Source organism: Phycodurus eques, chromosome 10 (assembly GCF_024500275.1).
Source record: "Phycodurus eques isolate BA_2022a chromosome 10, UOR_Pequ_1.1, whole genome shotgun sequence".
Classification (NCBI taxonomy): domain Eukaryota; kingdom Metazoa; phylum Chordata; class Actinopteri; order Syngnathiformes; family Syngnathidae; genus Phycodurus; species Phycodurus eques.
The window spans coordinates 9016577-9039105 of record NC_084534.1 but is presented as its reverse complement, the minus strand read 5'-3'; the positions used below and the strand labels follow the sequence as shown (position 1 = coordinate 9039105).

General features: G+C 39.8%; 1 protein-coding gene across 3 annotated transcripts; it reads right to left on the bottom strand.

Moving 5' to 3' along the window:
- Positions 1-150: 150 nt before the first annotated feature.
- LOC133408671 (store-operated calcium entry regulator STIMATE-like) lies at positions 151-22505 on the bottom strand. Of its 3 annotated transcripts, XM_061687804.1 has the most exons (11): positions 21635-22505; positions 18557-18605; positions 16538-16633; positions 15032-15153; positions 13705-13817; positions 9263-9340; positions 8951-9094; positions 7083-7190; positions 3030-3046; positions 1919-2037; positions 151-531 (listed from the first exon to the last, which is right to left on the bottom strand). In XM_061687804.1, the coding sequence occupies exons 1-11, from the start codon at positions 21840-21842 to the stop codon at positions 419-421; spliced, it is 1167 nt and encodes a 388-aa protein (XP_061543788.1). In that variant the 5' UTR covers positions 21843-22505; the 3' UTR covers positions 151-418. The 3 variants fall into 3 exon arrangements, with proteins under 3 accessions (XP_061543788.1, XP_061543787.1, XP_061543785.1); XM_061687801.1 differs by lacking the exons at positions 151-531; positions 1919-2037; positions 3030-3046 and having other exon boundaries at positions 4553-7190; positions 15032-15183; XM_061687803.1 differs by lacking the exons at positions 3030-3046; positions 7083-7190; positions 8951-9094; ... (4 more) ...; positions 18557-18605; positions 21635-22505 and adding an exon at positions 2128-2196 and having other exon boundaries at positions 1919-2042.
- Positions 22506-22529: the final 24 nt, after the last annotated feature.

Genomic DNA, 22529 nt, shown 5'->3' with positions numbered 1-22529 from the left:
AATAAGAGTGTGTCAATGGTCTGAGAGTGTGTTTGAGGACTACTATAGGAACCAATGATTGATATGTCTTACATTGTAACCAATAGGGGAAAACGCAAGTTTTTAAGTTACAAGAACATTTTTATTTAGTAAACCAGAAAAAAGGAGGAACAGAAAAAAAGAGTGAGAAAAGTAGTTGAAAGTATTGACTGAGAGCAGATCAGTGTGACTCAAGCACATTGAACTCATTCACCAACGTTGATACACTGGGCAAACAGCAAAGTGCAATAGCTGTTTAAATAAGGTCCTAAAAGATGTTGACATGTTCTTCTTTTGGGCCCACAATTTCTAGGAAATGCAATATGAAAAGAAAATACTAGTGGAAATCTGTCAAAAAGCAGAGACTAAACTACACAGAGTATTTGAGAGCAATGAGGCGCTACTTGTTGAACACGCTGTCTCCAGGGGCTTTGGCAGCAGGCTTGTCCAGGGATGTCTCTGTCCCTGTCCTGACATTGCTAAACACCGACGGTGCAACTTTGCCCATCCGCTCTGAAAAAAAAAAAAAAAAAAAGCAACATATATACATGATATAGTGAAGCAAAAGAACAATATGTGATTCTCTCCAATCACATTCTACTGCGTGACTCCAAAGTTAAGTATGAGAGTGGACAAAGTTGAAAGGTCATGAAAACAAACAAGGGGTCTGAATGTTTCTCTGCACACTGTACATAAAGTAAACACACTCCTGTTCAAATACCTGGCGATCATAATCAATCATTCAAAAACATTGCAGCAGAAATAGCATTATATATAACAAGTCAAATTTGTTCAAAAAAGAAACAAGGGTTTGTTCATGTCCTTTATCAACTGTAATTACTGAATAAACCTATACTGGTCAACTATTAATTGTCTATCTCAGTAATTCTCAAAGTGTGGTACGTGTACCTCTGGTGCTACGCAGGCTCCTTGTTATACAAGAAAGAATCATTGAATTCAGTGTTCAAACTGTGCAATATATTACAGCGTCTTTAAACTGTTTTTTTCCCCCTTCAATTCAATTAAGCATTTTTTTGCACTCTATACTTAAGCACAATGTTATTTTAAAACTATGCAAAATGTTGCATTGGCTTACAATAATATCAAATATACCGTTTAGGAACAATACTAATAATAATAAAAAAAAAAAAAAACTACAATTCTACTACTGTCTAGTAATGCTGTACATACACAATGGGTGTGTTGGAAAACATGAAATTGTTTCGGTGACCCCAAACGAATGTAGTGTAAAAATAAAATCACATGTACTACTATGTACCGTAGTATAAAATATTTATAGTTATATAGTTTAGTTTCTGATGCAACTGCACATTTTCCTTGTTTGTTGAGATAATGGTCTACTGGTTAGGATTTGGCGCTGTTGTAGTGGTTGCAAAAATAAAATAAAAATAATAATTAAAAAAAACAAAAGCATTTTACAGTTGTAATATAGGCATGTTGTGTAGTCTGCAATGCAGAGGTGAAAAACAAATTCAGTCAAACCCTACCCTGCAGGTTCTGTTCTGGTACCCTCAGTGTCAGGTGTGAGTAGTTTTGGATAAAGCGAGAAAGAAAACACATTCACATGACATTTTAACATACATTTACAACAGTACTCTGAAAGAGCCACTCTGTGTTTGATATGGGCTCAACATGCCTAAATGCTGTGTATTGTACTGTGTAAGTATGGTGTCATTGACACCAAGGCATCCTGAAAAATCTAGGTTGCTATCTCAAAAAAGCGTTGGCGGGAGGTTGCACAAACAAACACACACTGATGACAAAATCCCCTCTTTGGCAGAGGTAATAAAATATAAAAGGAAAACGTCCTTACAATCGTGAGTTTGTGACACCATTTTGATGATGACTGTTAGAGGAAAGAACAAGACGTGTGACTTACCACACTCCGCCATGACCTCATAGGTCTTACTCTTGACTTCACCCTTCAGGCCCAGTTTGCTCCGTGCTCCTTTCAGGTCCTCCTCCTTCATGGGTGGACGCTTCTTCTTTTTCACTTCGCTTGGCTAAGATGAACACAAGCACAGAAGGCAAGAGCAGTGGTACACAGAGCACGTTAAATGATCAGAATTCCATTTTGAATGACTTTACCTGTGACATGTCGCTCCAAGATTGCTTTCAGCGTGTCTGCTCCACGACTGAGGAGTGTCTTTTACCCCCTGCTAGCCTGACGTGATATATATATATATATATATATATATATATATATATATATATATATATATATATATAGTTCGGCTACAGACACAGTGAGTGACTCAGGCCCTCTAGCCTCTGTCCATTGGTGCCTGTTGTCAGGGTGTATTATTAGGCGTGATGTGAGAGATGGAGCAGCTGGAATCTGGAGTCTCCAGTAGACTATGACCAAACTAAAGCTGGTCTTCCCTCACCACCTCTCAAGACTCTCAACGCGGTTGTGATGAAGTCCTTTATATGGCACTTGTCTCAAAGAGGGAAAATCTGCCATAGAACAAATGGTTTAGATGTGAGATCATGTCTATACTAAAGATGTCAAACTCCTTTTCGTTGTGTGCCACTTCATGGATATGGTTTCCCTCAGAGGGCCGTTATGACCATATAAATGTATGATCTGGAAAGAAAATAGACTAAAAAAACAGTCCCTTTTTTGATATTTTGGCTATGTATAATTGTCTGCAAATTAATGGTCAAAATGACAATCTCTGGAATTTGGGTTTTATATTGTCAGTAGTTAGAAGAATAATACAAAAGATAAAAATACATTATTCAAACCTATACCTAAAAATAGCCATTTTAGATAATTTTTCAGTGGTCTTCTTCCTGAGCTATATATTGTTCACAACAAATTGAATTTGAAATCAGAAGTCATGTCTATCGTTCCTTTTACATTAAGAAGAGATTCCGTGAAAAATTAAAAGGGCCTTGAGTTTCCATTTTCCTTGGTAGGGTAAGGAACCATATTTGGGCAACGAATCAAAATTAAGGCCAAACGCCTCACTATCAGGCAGTTGAACCATTTCTCCCTGCCAGCCTAATGCATAAAGCATATTGAGCTATACGTAAATACCCCTATTTGCAGGGGATAGGGATGTTCAAAATCTGCAGATAATTTTAACGGCCAGCATAATTGCGTTGAGTTGCGTTGATTTCTGATCCTCACTAGGGTTGCTGGCATGCTGGAGCCTATCCCAGCTGACTCTGGGTGAGAGGCGGGGTACACTATACTTTAAGGTATAGAAAACACTTGATTTCAGTTGTTTCTACTGAGGATGGCCAAACCAATTATTAGGTTTGGGGGTGATTACTTTTTCCACACAGGGCAAGGAAACTTTGAATAGTTTTATTTCCTTAATAGAACCCCAATTCCAATGAAGTTGGGACGTTGTGTTAAACATAAATAAAAACAGAATACAATGATTTGCAAATCATGTTCAACCTATATTTAGTTGAACACACTGCAAAGACAAGATGTTTAATGTACAAACTGATAAACCTTAATGTTTTTAGCAAATAATCATCCATCCATCCATCCATTTTCTGAGCCGCTTCTCCTCACTAGGGTCGCGGGCGTGCTGGAGCCAATACCAGCTGTCATTGGGCAGGAGACGGGGTACACCCTGAACTGGTTGCAAGCCAATTGCAGGGCACACAGAAACAAACAACCATTCGCACTCACATTCACACCAACGGGCAATTTAGAGTCTCCAATTAATGCATGTTTTTGGGATGTGGGAGGAAACCGGAGTGCCCGGAGAAAACCCACGCAGGCACGGGGAGAACATGCAAACTCCACACAGGCGGGGCCGGGGATTGAACCCGGGTCCTCAGAACTGTGAGGCTGACGCTCTAACCAGTCGTCCACCGTGCCGCCCAAATAATCATTAACTTAGAATTTTATGGCTGCAACACGTTCCAAAAAAGCTGGGACAGGGTCATGTTTACCACTGTGTTACATCACCTTTTCTTTTAACAACATTCAATAAACGTTTGTGAATTGGGGACACTAATTGTTGAAGCTTTGTAGGTGGATTTTTTTCCCATTCTTGCTTGATGTACAGCTTCAGCTGCTCAACAGTCCAGGGTCTCCGGTGTCGTATTTTACGCTTCATAATGCGCCACACATTTTCAATGGGAGAGAGGTCTGGACTGCAGGCAGGCCAGTCTAGTACCCGCACTCTTTTAGTACGAAGTCAAGCTGTTGTAACACGTGCAGAATGTGGCTTGGCATTGTCTTGCTGAAATAAGCATGGGTGTCAATGAAGAAGATGTTGCTTGGATGGCAGCATATGTTTCTCCAAAACCTGTATGTACCTTTCAGCATTAATGGTGCCTTCACAGATGTGTAAGTTACCCATGCCATTGGCACTAACACAGCCCCATACCATCACAGATGCTGGCTATTGAACTTTGCATCCATAACAGTCTTGATGGTTCTTTTCTTCTTTGGACCGGAGGACACGAAGAAGAGGAAGAAGAAGAATCACCTTTTATTGTCATGAACATGCATGCACACACACAAAATTTGTTCTCTGCAGTAAAATAAAATATTAGGCATCCTGAACATTGATCTATAATTTCTGTTCTTTGCGTAGTGTTAACATTCTTTTAGCATAAATGTCACGCGGCTATATTTCATCCCTCCATCCATTTTCTGTGTCGCTTATCCTCACTAGGGTCATGGGAGTGTTGGATCCTATCCCAGCTGACTCTGGGCTTAAGGCAGGGTCCATCCTGATCTGGTCACCAGCCAATCGCACGGCACATATAAACAAAAAACCATTCGCACTCACATTCACACCTACGTGCAATTTAGTGTCTTCAATTAACTTACCATGTATGTTATTGGGATGTGGGAGGAAACCGGAGTGTCCGGAGAAAACCCACGCAGGCATGGGGAGAACATGCAAGCTCCACAGGCGAGATGACGCCAGCCCTAGTTTGTAATATACAGTATTAGTAGGAGTGACCTGTATTCTATACAGTGCACCTCCCACACGTTCGTGGTCCGGCACCTGCGGCTATATATTGGAGGGGGGAAACCAACCTCAAAGACACCGATGTATAGCAGCTGAAATAAGTATTTAACGCGTCACCATTTTTCTCATTAAATGTGCTATTGACCTCAAGATTTTACCAGATGTTGGGAACAACCCAAATAATCCATACATACAAAGAAAGTAGAGAACAGATAAGATCAGAAATTAATTTTTTATAATTATAATTATTATTATTTAAAGATTCATGTTGAACTGAAAACTGTTAAATATTGTATGTTAAAAAGTAGTGCAATAAAAATAAAGATTTTTCCCTAACATGAGGAATAAACATGATTAATAATCATAATTATTTTGATCAAAATAAGCGTGATTATTATTTTGGCTGTAATCAAACAGCCCTAATATATAAAATATTCATATATATTTGGTATGCATGTATGCATAATTACTGTACTGTATATACATAGGAGACACATAATATTAATTTGAGAATTTTCTTTTTCTTTTTTAATGCATTGTCAAGGTATTGGATTGGGACTCGGTATCGGCAGATCCTTAAATTCAGACTCGGACTCCGGTGCAAAAAAATGTGATCGGAAACACCCCTATTACAAACCAATTATTATTAAAAATATAGTGGCGTAAAATACAAACATTCTAAAATGTACTACAGTACATTCATTTGCTGGGGGTGCCAAAGCATCACAACAACACCCAGGTACTATGCAAATATGAAGAGGAGCTAATATTGGGACAATTGCACCACATAGTTTATCACATTCTTTATTGGGAAATCTTTTCTAATGATATCTCACTATCTTTCCCTCTTGTTTGAATCATTTTGCAAAAAAACAAAACAATTCATCTTCTTGTCGTGGTCGAGATAAACACGCCAAAGATTTCCCTCCATTCAAATAAAATATCTTTTTCATGCTACCATGAAATTGTCCACAACAGCGCCGTATCATCACAGTCACAGTTAATAATGTATATCGTTCCATTTACTTTAAAGGGCTGCATCGTTCACATCAACTGCACACGCAGGCGTATATTTTATACAAACACCCTTTCTCCCAACTGTTTGGTCCACAGTCACTTAACAGTATTGAGGTCTATGCTCATCACATTCTTCAAATCAGAGCCTCCTGAATTCTCCATTATGCCTGAACATCAAGCGCTCTGGTTAAACCAAACAAAATCACATCAAAACTACCAAACAAAACACTTGTTGGTAATGTCACTCGTGCACGCGGTAGTGCCAAAGAAACACCAAAGGAAAGAGAAACAATGTGATCAATTGTGCAAAAGAATGATGGGATAAAGAACATTTTGGAGCAAAGCATACTCGATCTTTTGGCCCACAAAATAAAAACTGTATGAAAAATGACACAGGAGAGTAGACACTCAAACACAACATAGTTAGACGGGGACAAAAAAAAAAACAGAGTAGAATTGCAGTCTTTAAGACACAGTACACCAGTAGAGTGGATATTTAAGGACTTCTGCAGTGACTGGACTTGCTGTTGTCTTTTTTTTTTTTTTTAAGTCACTTATGCTGCAGACCTTTATGTGCGACCTCCGACGTGAGGAACATTTACAGTAGTTCAGGGTGAAATGGTGCTGAACATGCCTCCAAGCTTGAGGGGCGACGAGCAGAGCATGTGCACGCGCCCATGGTGGTACATCGACATGAGAACACAAATGGAATCCGTATCAAGAATACACAAAACAGAAGAAAGGTGCATGGTGACTGTTCTTCTGTGGTCATAGATTAGTGCGGTGGCACAACGTCACACAAGTCCATACATCGTAGTAAGCCCAGCTTTATGTATTGTATTTTCCTCGTATACTCACACCACACTCACTCAGGTGTGTCATTTCAAAATGCAACATAAAAACCAACCCAAGTGTGTTTAACCTGCAGGAGTCATTTAGGGTACCTGGATGACTGCCATTAAAGGGGTTCCTATGTTTGAAAGGGTCTCTTGAGTAGGTTGATGATCAGGCTGCAGTGGAAGTGGGGGAAACGTTCGTAGCTGGCCCCGCATTTATCGAGGCATTCAGTCAAACGGGGATACCCATGCGCAGCTTCTTCTTCTTAACCGTCTTCAGACCCATAAGGCGGCGAACATCGTCCTCGTCTGACTCATCCATTTCATCGTCTGCTGAGAAAAGGATCTAAAAGAGAATGAGAGTTAGACTGGAATGCAAGTTCAGGTCGACATAAATAAGGAATTATAAATGCATGTGTGGGAACCTTCTGAATTCAATCAACATTGTCATAAAACGTGAGTGGTGTTAAAAAGTGAGATACGTGACTCAGCTGAGCTGCCTATGAATAATGTTTTTTTGGTCATTAAGACTGAGTACTTTGTTAACAGCGGTTAACCTATTTTTTTTTTTTTAAACACTATATTACATCTATCAATGTTCTATACCACTTGTCCTGTTCAGGGTTGCAGGGGAGTTCGAGCCCATCCCAGATGACTTTGGGCAACAGGTTATTTCTAGTTACATTATTTCCGATACCTATAGGAACAATTTCTTATGATTTGAATAGGAATTACCGGTAATTGTATGTAAATGTAAACAGGCTTCACTGTGCATAAGGTCCGGTGATTGACTTGGCCAGTAATTGGCAAAAATTAAAAACAACAAAATGGTTTGCCAACCTCCACAGGGCAGGGGTGAAGGTATCACAATTCGAAGAAGACATTCCATCTGACATTGGGTGAGTGGTGGGGTACAATTTAGACTGGTCGCAAGCCAATCCCAGGCCACATATTGACAAACAACCATTCACATACACATTCACACCTGTTTTTGGAATGTGGGAAGCATTTCCTGCCGACACGCTGCTTATATAGAGGAAAGGCGGACGTGACTGAGGACAGCATGCGGACGTTAAAGAGGGAAGGGTGTGCGTGAAAGAGGATGCTAAAGGCACAGCCCCAGGAGGTATATGTCTGCTAAGGACCCCCGAAAATGGCACCTACGAAGAGACACTCATACAAAGCACAGTTTAAACTGCACGCTATCAGTTACGCGGAGGAACATGGGAATCGAGCAGCCGCGAGAGAATTCAAGATCAACGACTCCATGGTTCACAAGTGGATCCCTGGGCTAAGGTATCTGATTTGACTGTTGTCCGAGCTTTCGCGAAAGCCGGCATCATTGCTGAACAATGACGAGAGGGAACCCGGCCGGCATGTTGGATGGCGAAATTGCCCAGCTGTTCATTTTGGATACAAAAGATGAGGACTTTGATGGATTTATGGATGAGGATTGATCAAAAAAATAACTTGAGTACATTGTTAAATACTTCTATAAAGTACAACCGAACTCACTGTTTACATTGTTAAATACTTCAATACTTCAATTTATCCCGCTGCCTTTATAAAAACATACGCTAGCGTGCATGCTAGCATAAGTTTTAGCGTTCATGCATGCTACCGTATGTTTTAAGCTAGCGTATGTTTTACCATGCCTGCGCCCAATAATACGGTGCGCCTTATGTATGTGTTAAATACAGAAATAGACCCCGTAACGGAGACTGTGCCTTTTAATACGGTGCACCTTATGGCCGCGAAAATACGATACATATACTGCGGTGTCACACGGTAATGTTCTTGACAATGTTTAAAATATGGAAATTCAGATAAATTGTTCTGGAAGTGAATTTCTGTCAGTTGGCAGCTCTGCAGTCGGCCAAGAATATTCGTTTTGGTGCATCACTAAAAACAAAATATAGAAACAGCTCTCCAATGGATGAAGTTCAGTTTACTGCAAACTAATGTGCAATCACAAATAAACTAACAATGGGAAACCAACGCAATATTATTCATGTAAAAGCAGAAGTTATGATGCAGATCTTGGTGAAGTGCCCAGTTAATGTCTGCTGTGGAGAGGACCACCTTGACTGCACGAGGGACACTAACCTCTGACTCGGAGTCGTCGTGGGACAGAGCTCGTCTGTAGCGCACCTTGCCGTTCCCCCGCAAATCCTCTTCTCTCTCCTCTAGCTTCGCTTTGGTCCTGTGCTTCTTCATAAGGAAATTGTCAACCACCCAAAACATGAGGGCCTGTATTCAAAGTGGAAAAGTCTCATCAAGAAGTTTGTACCTCATTTACCGAAAATATACTCTTAAAATATATCTTTAAATATACACAACTAATGGATGGATAGTAATACGGTATGAATCAGCTTGAAATTAGATCCATGCAAACATTAAGAGAAGCGTCACACTTACGTTCACGAAGAATGGAACGATAAGCATGACGAGGGCCAGTTCCAACTCAGGATTGTCTATGGGGTTGAGGAGCGCCAGCTGCAACACACATTTCACACATACACTTGTAGAGCAAACATACAGTATGTACATATGTACAGGAAACATACACAGCATTTAATGCAGGGGTGTCAGGTTTTTTTTTTTTTTCGTGATACCATCATCGAGAAGAGTTTTGCTAACTAACAAGTTCACGTCAAAAATAGCTACAGGGTAAAACAAAACCCACTTGTGGAATGATCCCTTGTGATGTTCACTTATCTGAGTTTGAGTTGACTTTTGCCGAAAATTTTTCCATACATTAAGGTTGAACTCCAAATTTGCAGGGTACAACCAACCATTCACACAGTCACACCTACTGTATGGCAATTTAGTCTTCAATTAACCTAAAAGCTTTTCTTAGAATGTGAGAGGATATAGGTGTACCTGGAGAAAACCCACGTAAGCACAGGAAGACCATAAACACCCCACACAGAGAGGCCGCAGCTGAGATTTGAACCGTGAGCCTTGCGAGGTACTAAGAGGCACAAGCTTGACAAGCTTTAGGAACATAATTCCTAGTGGCACACAGATACAATACTGTACTGTCAGTAGATCTTTCAGTTGGGTAAGCATTAGAAAATCTTTGAGACTTGACCCAAGAAATAGCTTCAAGTTCAAGTATGAGTTGATAGCCTGGTAACTGGGAAAATGAGAATGAATGAGCCACTTCACTCTGAATGAGGTGGTTTGTTTGCGGGATACTGCCTCTAACTTAGCGCTCAGCTCTGGAAAACATCAAGGCTCTGTGCGCTCAGTCAAAGGGCACTCTGTAGAGTGTACACCTAAATATTATATTACATGCTGTACACCAGCATGTAATATTTCCGGAGAATTTTAAACGTCTGGGTCAAGTCCCAAAACCAAATGGGTTCTTCCTTGGGCCCGTGCTCCAGCCCTTCTCTTTTTATGAAAACCAGGCCAGTTGTGTAATTCTGTAAACAAACAAACCTACAGAGGAGTGACAACACAACGTCAGGGCAGGGGCACCTGATAGTATAGTGTATAGATAGATAATAGATATGAATATTAAATTGGGAGTAAATTACATTATCTAAAGAGGATCTAGTACTCATACTTTATTTTTCATTTATGTACACTTACGATTGGCAACTGGAATTAAGAGTTTCTTTGTGTAAAATTAATATTGGCAGGTATTTAAAAACAATCAAGAGTCGGATAATTCAATTTAACTGTTTATTTCAGGCTCATAAAAGATAGCAGATATATATTAACAACCTACCAACTGTACCTGTCTGAAAATTAACTTATACTACAAAGCATAAAAGTCTGCATAGCTGGTATAAGACCTTTGTCTTAGCTAGGCCACCAATAATATAAGAGCAGTAAAGCAGGTGTCAGTGAACATGATTTTAAAGCTGTTATTTTCAAAATAAAGCTGTTATTTTCTAAATAAAAAGACATAAGACATACACTTACACCACATAAACACCAACGTAAAATTATCTTCACAGCTATTTAATACAAACAACAGTTCCAATGAATTTGGCACATTGTGTAAAAGGTAAATACAAAGTGAATACCATTATTTTCCACTTCTTTTCCACGTATATTGAATTGAATGCACTAAAAAGATATTTAATGTTCAAACTAGACTTTACACCGATCTGATCGGCTTCATCGGTATCGGACGATAATTAGCATTTTATGCTGATCGGCTTTCATGTCATAATTCGCTGATCCGATCAATCACATCATTGATTGGCTCTGCAAAAGACATTTACTTCGCGTAGCCACCGTGTACAGTATATTTGAATCCAAAAGCTATTTTATTTTTAGCTTTGTTGCATGTCTTTTGACGCACTACTATAAATATCTGACAGCCATTAAAGTTATTTTATAAAAAAAAAAATAATAATAAAAATAAAAATAAAAAAACATGTCGGCGGTGTGGGACAGACAACACCTAATGTATGGATCAGACGACAAGACAAATTTGGTCTTTCACGATTGCACGTCAGACTACTGCAATAAAATCTTTGCATGCAGTCTTTTACGATCACGGTGCTTTATCTTGTCAACTCAAATGCGACCGGATACACCCGTTACCTTGGCGACGACATTGTGACACGTGTACTATAAGAACAAAATGGGGAAAAAATGTGTGGTGGTGGTCACCGGTGCTCGGAAGATTACGTTCATTCAAGGATTGCTTGAGGTATGTTCACGTATTTTTAATACAATACGGCTCACAAGCAGGCCACAAAACGTTATGTAGCCTAGAAAGCTAGTGCTAGCAGTAACGGTTTTACGTAAACTTGCCGACGTTCTGTCGAATCATGCGCTAAAGTGTCGGCGTCTGAAGTAATTTAATTAAAATAAACTAATTTAATTACAGTAAGTTAGCACCCGTTATTTCTGTTGTAATGTTGGCTTGACCTGACTGATTAGAATACATGACCTGACGAGAGCAGTGATTTCCAACCTCTATGGAGCAATGCCACATATTTTACAATTGGAAAATCTCACAGCACGCAAACAAACAAAAATGTCACAAAAGGTAGATGCACAGTAATTACTGTATGTACTTGCTGCCATCTAATAGAAGAGCATTTATTTGGTCTGTCTGTCACTCTGCCTCACTGGCATAAATAGAGGAAAAAAGACATTATTTCTTTTAAATTCATATTTTTTTGAGCAGTTAATGTGGCACAGCACACTGGTTGGGAATCACTGGACTAGAGAATACCTTTGAAGATACTCAGTATATAGTACACAAGTATGTACAGTAAACGAACAAGTCATTTAAATAGACACATTGCTCCATCTTGTGATTTGATAAGTGATCGGTTATCGTTTTTTTTAAACTCGCTGATCGGCCCCAAAAATCCTGATCGTGTAAAGCCCAAGTTCAAACTGATGAACATGATTGTTGTTTTGGCAAATATTCTCTCATTTTGAATTTGATGTCTGCAACATGTTCCAAAAAAGCTGGGACAGGCGAAACAAAAGACTGGGAAAGATGAAGAATGCTCAAAACACACCTGTTTGGAACATTCAACATGTGAACAGGTTAATTGGAAACAGCTGAGTGTCATAATTAGGTATAAAAGGAGCATCCCTGAAAGGCTCAGTTTTCACAAGCAAGGATGGGGCGAGGTTCACCACTTTGTCAACAACTTCATGATTCAATAGTCCAACAGTTTGAGGACAATGTTTCTCAACATATAATTGCAAGGAATTTAGGCATTTCATTAACTACAGTCCATAATACCATCAACATTTTCCGAGAATCTGGAGAAATCTCTGCACGTAAAGAAGCCAGGGCGAAAACAAACATTGAATGCCCGTGACCTTCGATCCCTCAGGCGGCACTGTACAGGATAATGTAATGTAAGCAATGTAATGGATATTGCCACGTGGGCTCATGAACACTTCAGAATACCATTGTCAGTTCATTGCTAAATCTACAAATGCAAGTTAAAATGAAAAGCGAAAGCGAAATGAAAATGAAAAGCGTAAAGCGAAAGCCATATATCAGCAACACCTAGAAATCCTGCTGGCTTCTCTGGGTCCGAGCTCATTTGAAATGGACTGTGGCAAAGGGAAAAGTGTGTCCACATTTCAAAATGTTTTTTGGAAATCATGGATGTCATGTTCCCCAGACCAAAGAGGAAATGCACCATCTGGATTGTTATCAGCGCAAAGTTCAAAAGCCAGCATCTGTGGTGGTATGGGGTGTGTTGCTGCCCATGACATGGGTCACTTGCACATCTGTGAAGGCACCATTAATGGTGAAAGGTACATACAGGTTTTGGAGCAAAATATGCTGCCATGCAAGCAATGTGTTTTTCAAGGACGTCCCTGCTAATTTCAGCAAGAAAATGCCAAGCCACATTCCGCACGTTTTACAACAGCATCACTTCGTAGTAAAAGAGTGTGAGTACGAGACTGGCCTGCCAGCAGTCCAGGTCTGTCTCCCATTGAAAATGTGTAGCGCATTATGAGGTGCAAAATACCACAACCGAGACCTTGGACTGTTGAGCAACTTAAGTTGTATATCAAACAATAACAGGGCAGAATTCCACCAACAAAGCTTCAACAATTAGTGTCATCAGTTCCCAAATGCTCATTGAGTGTTGTTAAAAGGAAAGGTGATGTAACACAGTGGTAAACATGTCCCTGTTCCAGCTTTTTTGGACTGTGTTGCACACATCAAATTCAAAATGAGTGAATATTTGCAAAGGTTTATCAGTTTGAACATTAGATATCTTGTCTTTGTAGTGTATTCATCTGAATATAGGTTAAAAGGGATTTGCAAATCGTTGCATTCTGTTTTTATTTACGGATTTACACAACATCCCTACTTAATTGGAATAGGGGTTTGTTTAATTAATACTGACCTTCTTCCATTGGGGGATGAGGAGGACCAGCATGATAAGGACTTTCTCAAACATCATGATGAGGATGTAGAGAATACACTGACCCAACCATGCTGAGCACTGTATAGGCTCTCCTAAACACCACACAGAAGGATAGAAAAAACACAGTAATTTGGGATTCTTTTATACAGGGAGTCCTCAGTTTAAAACTTAGTTCCTACAGCTACGACAAACCAGTACCCTTAATTTGTAGTTGGGATCCGCTGCAGTCTATCACTAATATGCGCTAACACAATAGTAAAGTTATTATTACAGTAAATATTTGTCTGAAAAACACTTCTATGCCATACATTTTGAGTAAAACAATCACATGAAAAATATTAAGTACGGCAAGAACTGAGCGTACCTTCGTGTGCTGCATGAGGACGCCGCTGCACAAGATAGTTCATTACGCGCTTTTTGTGACTTTATAACCTCGTATGTTGAGACCGTTGTAAAGCGAGGACCAGTCAGCACCTTTCTATTTCATGGTTTTCAAAGAGCTTGTAGAGCCTTCCATGACTTAATGATTAAATATGAAGATATATTGTATGCTGTATTACAAGAAAAATGCTTGTTAATTAGTCGTTATTAATACTTTCAGTTGATCAATACAGAGAGAAAATAAAATGTATTGTCTTTAATGTGTTTGCTGCCATTCTTGTCATTGGCATTTGTGACACATACCTGTACATGTGTGGTTCAGAGGCTATTTTGGATGGCTGCAACGAACAATTATTTTGATAATCGATTTTTTTCGATTAATCAATCAATCGTACGTAAAAACATTTTTAATTTCCATCCCTTTATTCAAAAACAGGACTATTTAAATTTTACAGCACAGAAAATGCACTTACATAAATTGGTTAATGATTTGGTTCGTAACATCAGTCAGAAAATTGGAAAAAGTAAAAGTAGATAAAAGATAAGTCTGCTTTCATGAAGGATTTACAGAAATCGGAGATTATTTACGGTTGAGACACTAAAATACAGAGGATTTGGACAATTTGAAGTTAAACAAGGTCTCCTAACGATTAATTGATTATCAAATTGGTTGTCAATTAATTTGACATTTGTCGAGTAATTGTTACACCTCTACTATTTTCTAAAGCTCAGCTCAAATTTAGACTTAAACACACTTATGATTCGACGAACTGTTAATGAGTATTTTTATAATGCTTCTGCAACATTGCAGGACTGACACAAGCATTGCAGTGCCTATTGCTGCCCTCCTTTGGACATTTGCGGAATTAAAAGAATGTGCTGGGACAAACACAGACACGCGGTCGCACACACACACACACCTCACCGTATTCTCCAAAACGGAGAGACTCCCATTGCCTCCACTCGACAACTGCACTGACGGCTCGTACGCCAGCGTAGATGAACAACATGCCCAGAGAGGCATCCAATAAGAAGTTAATGAGGTATCTAGGAAACAAAGCATTGGTTCCAGTGTGCCTTCAAGCCAGGATGATGTTAAGATGTATTAATAAACACAGTGTTACAATACAGTGTAGTGTATTACCGTAATTTCCCGTGTATAATGAGCATTTTTTCCCCCAAAAAAATTGTCAATAGTTAATAGTGCGCATTTTACAAAGGTATAGGGGAAAATGGAAAGAACTTTCACATTTTATAAATGTATGCCGCCATCAAGAGGTTATGAAAAAGCTGTACACTTACAATATGCCACCACCACCTAGAGGTTATGAGAAAGGTGTACACTTTCATCCTAATATGCCACCGCCACCTAGCGGTTATGAAAAAGGTGTAGCCTACACTTTCATTCCAATATGATGGGTACATATGACTGCATAATATGTACAGTTGTGCTCATACGTTTACATACCCTGGCAGAAGTTTTGAAATATTATTATTATTTTTTAATATGACTGATGACTGAACAACAACCATCATTAATTTCTTTGTGTTTTTTTAAATTATAATGCTTGTCTGAAATGCTTGACAGCTTAATATGAATCCCATTAAAATAAAATTAAATGTGATTTGCCTGGCCCTTCATGTTTTCTTTAAAGAATTGTGCCCATCTTATAAATTCTGCCTGGGCAATCAATAGGGTTGGGCATTCAGAATCGAGACCAACTGGACTAATGTTCCAGTTCTCCCAGAACCGTTCAAAGGAAAAAAAATTTGGTTCCCAGTTTCGATGCCTAGTCCTCCAGCCGTGAAGAAGAAGTGGCGAAAAACAACAAAGAAGCGGCGTTAACCAACAAAGAACGCCCAACGATGACATGCTTGTGCTCAACGGCGGCAAATAAAAGTTCATTTTAGTCTATGGTGTGGACTGCTAAGAAAATGGATGTTCATAATTTGGACAGCCTTTTTTTAAACCATGAAAACTTTTTTGACCCAGCCCCCTAAAAGAATCGGAATCGAGAATCGTTTGGAACCGGAATTGAAATAAAGAATCGGAACCGGAATTGCTCAAATTCAAAACAATGCCCAACCCTAGTTTTCAAACATATGAACACAACTGTGTGTTTTCTCATTTACTAAATAAAGCTAGGGCAGTGAATTTCAAAATAAGAGCAAGTAAATAAAAATAAAGTATTTCATGTTCAAATAAAGTGCTTCACGTAATAATTATTTGAAAAAAAAATACAGACAATACTTCCTGTTTTTATCATATGGGTAGAAGCAAAATCATGCATTGTAAAAAATGCATTAAACATGGGTAGAAGGGTTTTCCAGAATTTTTAGGTCAACTGTGGGGGTGCGTATTATCCATGGGTGCACATTATACAGGACAAATTACGGTACTATAAGTATATCCAATAAAGAGTTGACTCACAACGAGCAGGGATCCTCCTCATTAAGGTCTGAAAGGTAAACATTAGCAAAGTGGATGAAGAGCATCCCAATCGCCTGTTTGGAAGTATCCAGGAACCTGCAAAAGACACAATAATATACTTCTTAAGCGTTGCAGTGACGTGGGAGCATTATTATGACTCCCACAATATATATTGCGGCAGGACATGCCCCGCCGCAATATGATTGGCTGCTGCATCCAGACAGTAAGGGCAGGCTACACAAATGAAACGAGATGACTACTCCAAATATGTATCACATTCATACAAAATAAAAACGATCAAGTCTGTTAAGGTTAGGATGAGTTAGGGTTAGTGGGATTCATAGGCGCTGGCCCAATTTTGGTGGTACTCAAGCACACCTAAATTGAATCCCAGCACTGCTAACATTTGAGATTACAGTCTTTGTTTTAACTATATGTCATTTTAAAACTAACTAGAAAAGTGTATAACCATACAGAATATGGTTGAAATATATATTTTAACAACAAATTATGGCACCACCCCTTGACTCAAAATGGTTTGTTCCATCCAATCCCTCCCACCTCTTCCAGACTGGGTTCTGAGTGCGCAGAGCAATACGCTGCCTTCCTGTGATATACAGTCGTGGTGTAAGTACCTGGCCTAAACCAGTATTTATAAAACTTTAACTTCTACCACTCAGTGTGTTGACCACCCAATGATCATTCGCCTTCCTCATTTTGCTGCAATTAACCATAGCTCACAGTTTATGTCCTTAGGTAGGAGTTAGCTGACATTTTTTTTTTCTAGCTACGAAAACGTTTTAGGTGGTCAGAGCACCACTACAGCACCACTATCCTCTGGTTGAATTGGAATGGGATAAATTAACTCTTGTGTAATGTGCATGTGCTAATACTCAAGCCAAAGTACTACTGAAAAGCTAACTGACTGATGTTCATTAATATTTTCTTACTATCATTGTGAATGAAGCATAATTCAAAAGGTTTTGGCTTGTTCGCCCACTACTCAGAAGTCACAACCCACAGAGGAGGGGACGTGTCATGTGAGTTAAGTAAAAAAGGAGGATATTTTGAGAAGCGGGTCCAATTCAATCACTATAATGTCCCCTGCTTATGGCGCAGCGTTCATCTGTCGCATACATTTTGGTGACAGTGACTGCAGTTACATTCAACATTATACATATAGTCAAGTATTGCTGTAAACCACAACACATGTATGCGTTTATATAGTGTATTTGCATGGCTTGTGGAGGCTGCCCAGCAAGCTGGCTCACTCGCTCTAAACCCGGAAATGCACTTCATGTGAAAGCTTATTTTATGAAGTCGTGTGCCACGAAATGAGCCCGAACACAGCAAAATTCGGGTTCTGAAATGCTTTGGTAGTTCTCCAAAAATAAATTAAAGCCATTTATTCTTCAACCCCTTTGAGTTTGGCAGGGGACGCAAATTTTAAGCTTTCCACAATACGCTGCCGCGTTGTCACTCAACAATTTTTCCTGAGAAGAGTTGGTACTTACTTGAATATTAATTGACAAACCTACATCACACTGTCAGCGATTTCAAACCATGACGTTTGCAAGAGGTTCTGGTGTTCAAAACAGAATTTGGTTGAATTCAATCGACAAACCACCACAGATGTCGAACTTAAATTAGGTCACAGACTCATTCGGACCTCTTATGCATAAAACAATCTGAAAATAAATGGATTTTGATTGAAGGGAACCTTTAAAATATACAGTGAAATTTATCTTGCCTGGCCGGGAGCTCAGCACCCCTAAACCTCCGATACTAGAAGTTTAAGTTGGGTACCACCCTTCCTGCTTGGATGCAGTAGGGCGTGTCCTACATGGATGCAGCAGCCAATCATACTGCAGCGGGGGGCATGCCCTGCAGCCAATCATATTGCAGCATTACAGCAGGCCGTGTCCGGTCTGTTCTGCCTAGAACTCTATTGGATTCATAATAACATGGTGTGGGCCTCACTTGAAGCTGGAATAGGAATTGTTACAGCCAGCAACTTACCAGATTCTCCAGGGTCTCCTCTCATGTTTGGGCTCCCGGAAGCGTTTCACTGTGCAAACATTAGACAATAAGCAGTTAGTGTGAGGATGCACCGGTCCCTTATCCTCATTTAGGTGTGCTGGAACCTATCCCAGCTGACTTCAGGCGAGAGGCAGGATATACCTTGGACTGGTCACCAGGCAATCGCACAGTACACATATACAGGTAGACAAACCATTCTCACACACATTCACACCTGAAATGTAAAGAGTAAAAGGGCCCCAATTATTATAATTGTTTTCAATAAGTCAAAGGTCCATTTTTTTATTTATTTGTCAATACCTTTGTGAACACAGTACCTAGTTCACAGGTGTCAAACGTACAGCCCGAGGGCCAGAAGCGGCCCGTCAGGGGGTCCAATCTGGCCCGTCAGGCAAGTTTTAGTTCAGTTATACATACAGACTCTTATTTTGAAACTCATGCTTTTAATTTGACAAGCATCGTAAAACCGGCAGTATTATGACTCGCGTGACGTCACATGCACAAAGCTTTGAGAGAAAAAAGATCGCCGCACTTCCATATCATATGCAGTAAGAGACTTTGTGTAACTCCTGCAGAAGCAATGCCTATATGCATTATATCATGTATTATTTGTGACGTAATTTCATGTGCAAATATGCACATGCAGTTAAAAAGGAGTTGTTAAATTAATTGGGACATGGCCTTATTAAAGCCCAGATATAAATGGTTGGTTTACATCAGACAAACAAAATATGAATGAATATGTATGTCCTTAATAAACATAGCTAATACATTTATTTTGTCTTCATCTTTTAGTTCAATATCCCTGATCTGTCTGAAGTAATTCAGAGAAGTCCTGCCTTTAATTAATCCCAGTATGTCATGCAGTCGAACAGGTTTTATGCAAGAGGGTGCTCCACTGACAGTAGTGATGTTCAACACAAATAAAAGTTCTGCTGTTCTTAACTGTTCCAATTTCCATAACAACCCCATTAGCTCCCCAAGTCCATGTCCAAGTGGTTTTACTTTTTTCTTTTTACATAACTACTTCAAAATGAGTGCTTGCTGGACTTCCTGTGACTTCTAACCAATCTACCAATTTATTTAAATGTGTCATTCTGCTCTAATAGTAAAACCTTTTTTCTAAAGTGTTCTTCTGTTTCCATGTGGGCAACTTATACTCCAAGCTGTGACGTTATTTACTGAAGTGTGACTTCAGACTGAACACAACCAGCACACACCCTGGTCATCAATCTCAGGCCTCTCTCTCTCTCACTCACACATCCTAGTCATCCTGCTGCCTGCAAAATTCATACTGAAACATTCCTCAGTGCTTTCTATACAACAGGCTACACTGTGACGGGACACACTCATTAAGTCACACAGCTGTCAGTGCCGTGCCAGACACTGATCCAATGGAACCACAGCTCTGTTGCAGTCTTTCCCTCCCAGTCTCAACCTGCAATGCTCTAATATACTGCAAAGGCCAAATTCCTTATAGTGGGTCTGAAAAATGTAGTTGATGAAATTAGTTTTATTAATATAACGATTAGATAGAAATGTATATATATATATATATATATATTGAACATGTTTAGTTTTTACAATGTCGGATGCCTGCACAGTGTCTGATGGTACCAATACGCAGATAAGTGAAGCATCCATCTGAAAGAGTCTTGCTTGTTCATTGAACTGAGGGACAGCTAAATCAAATAGTTGCATCTCTACAATACATAAATTGAAACTCATGATGAAAGGAAGCAAAATAAATGGGTTTATGTTTCTTTATTAGACACTATTGATTGAAAGATGGATTGAAAACTGGATCCATTTATGGCTATGTTGTATTTTGTACAGTTGCCCCACAGTAAGAAGGTGCTGGGTTTGACTCACGGCTTGGACCTTTCTGTTCGGAGTTTGCGTGTTCTCCTTGTACTTGAGTGGGTTCCTTTCCCAATCCAAAACATGTACAGTGAACCTCCAAAGTTGAACAAACAAGATTTTACAAATCAGAATTCAAACACAGTATAATCTGCTATTTGCGGAACGTCACGTGACCAAACTCGGAAAACGGGATAGCTGACTTCCTGTGTATGCTCACAAGCATGACTACGGTTTGATAACATGATGGTTTGAAGTTGCTAAAATTTTGTTTTTTTTTATGACTCATTTCTTTGTACAAAAGTTAATTAAATGCATGTATATCATTTATTTATACAAATATGAGATTGAAACATTCATGAAGTCTAAACATCGAATATTGTAATCTGGTGGCTCTGTGGTGACATCTTGCATTTAAAAAAGACATTGTAGACATTTTAAATCCGGTTATTTTGTCACGGTCCCCTTCACCCAAGCCATGAGGAAATGCTCAGACCCATTTTGCTGAATGTGGAAGTACGTATATACTGGATTATCTGGAAAAATGTGCATCCTAAATTGCAGAAAAACCCAGAGGAACTAAACGCCATTGTGCATGACATCATACTAGAGTTCAGCATATCTCACAAGACTTCACATAGTTAACTCCCCAGGCCTGTTTATCTTTTTCTTTGGTTTTTATATGCGTGTCTTTGTGGCAGCATACTCCACTCAATGCAAGCAGCAGCAGTGATCTTTTGCAACACAGTTTTTTGTTTTGTTTTAACCAGTTAACTTAGATTTGTTCTGTATGACAGAGAGGTTTAAAGTGAAATGCTGGCAATGTGACTTTGGCGGCAAAGGGGAAATGTGATGATAACCATACAATAGAAAATAAGTGGAATTTATTGTGATGTAAGAAAGCAGTACACATCACTGATCAGTCAAAAATAAAAGAATGGCATGTATGTGATCTACAGCTAGTCCTCATATGAACGGACTCAACAGGAGCAGAAGTATTTCTTTGCAACAATTTTTTGTTTTGTTTTAACCACAGTTAACCTAGATTTGTTCTGTATGACAGCGAAGTGAAAGTGAAAATGCTGGCAATGTGACTTGCCTTCAAAGCACTAATATCCCTCACCACTTCCCCATCATGTATGTACGTGATACTTCTGGACAATGTAGCTTGAGTCAGACGTGTGTGGCCGTACTCACACATGAGAATGCTGAAAGCCATCACAGCAAGGAGTCCTTGAAGGAAGATCCCAAACGAGTTCATTAGGGCGCCATTCTTACAACCCCTGTTATCAGGAGCTGGTGTCGGGCCCGAGGACGTGTTGCTGAGGGACATTGCTGACAGTCCTGCCACTGGCACTGCCACGTTGCTCTGCTTGGACAGCGCGTGCAGCCCACTAGCAGCCATTGTTTGACAAATGTGCACCAGAGCTACGGTATTTTGGGGGTCCCCGGTTTCTCCTTGCTCAGTCCTCCCGGCTGCGGCAGATGTTGGTCAGCTAATCGATAAGGGAAGCAGCACGGGCTTGTGTGAGAGATGAAGACCTCTCATCCTTATTATCCCGATTCAGACATGTATGAAGTGCCTCGAAACTCAAAAGGGGGCCGGGAACTTTTCTTAAAGTAACGTCGTTCTGTAACATTAATAGCGACTTTAAAAGGTTCGGCGTATGACATCTGCCGACTCGAGTCAGCAAGTGGACAAAGCCAACGAACTGAAGCCGGGTAATTTGGACGCAGTAAACATGCTTCTATTTCGACAATGCGCTCATTCAACAAGACCCCAGCGTACATGTAGAATTAAACAACCCCCAAAATTGCGTCCATAACAGACAAACATAGCGATGCTGCTTGACTAGCTTAACTCCCCAGCCTTCAAGCTAACCATTCTAAGCTAAGCTAACATAACAAACGGCGTTTCTTGCTCGAGACGTCGAAGGCATTTGGGCGTGCACTCCGTGGTTTAAACGCCGACAAGAGCGTTCGTCCTGTGGGTTCTAAAAAGGTGACCGAGATGAAAAAAAAAACCGCAGGTCATGCCTCGATTGCATCCCGCAGCTTCCCTGCACAGCCCAGCGGACACTCGTGTTGACAG

Excerpts from the sequence above, each read along its gene's own strand:
- LOC133408671 (XM_061687804.1), bottom strand. The coding sequence starts at position 21,842 with ATGGCTGCTAGTGGGCTGCACGCGCTGTCCAAGCAGAGCAACGTGGCA. Across the intron at positions 13,818-15,031 it reads TCTCCGTTTTGGAGAATACG|GAGAGCCTATACAGTGCTCA; the intron begins GTGAGGTGTGTG and ends TGTGGTGTTTAG. Across the intron at positions 9,095-9,262 it reads TCGTTCCATTCTTCGTGAAC|GCCCTCATGTTTTGGGTGGT; the intron begins GTAAGTGTGACG and ends CTTTGAATACAG.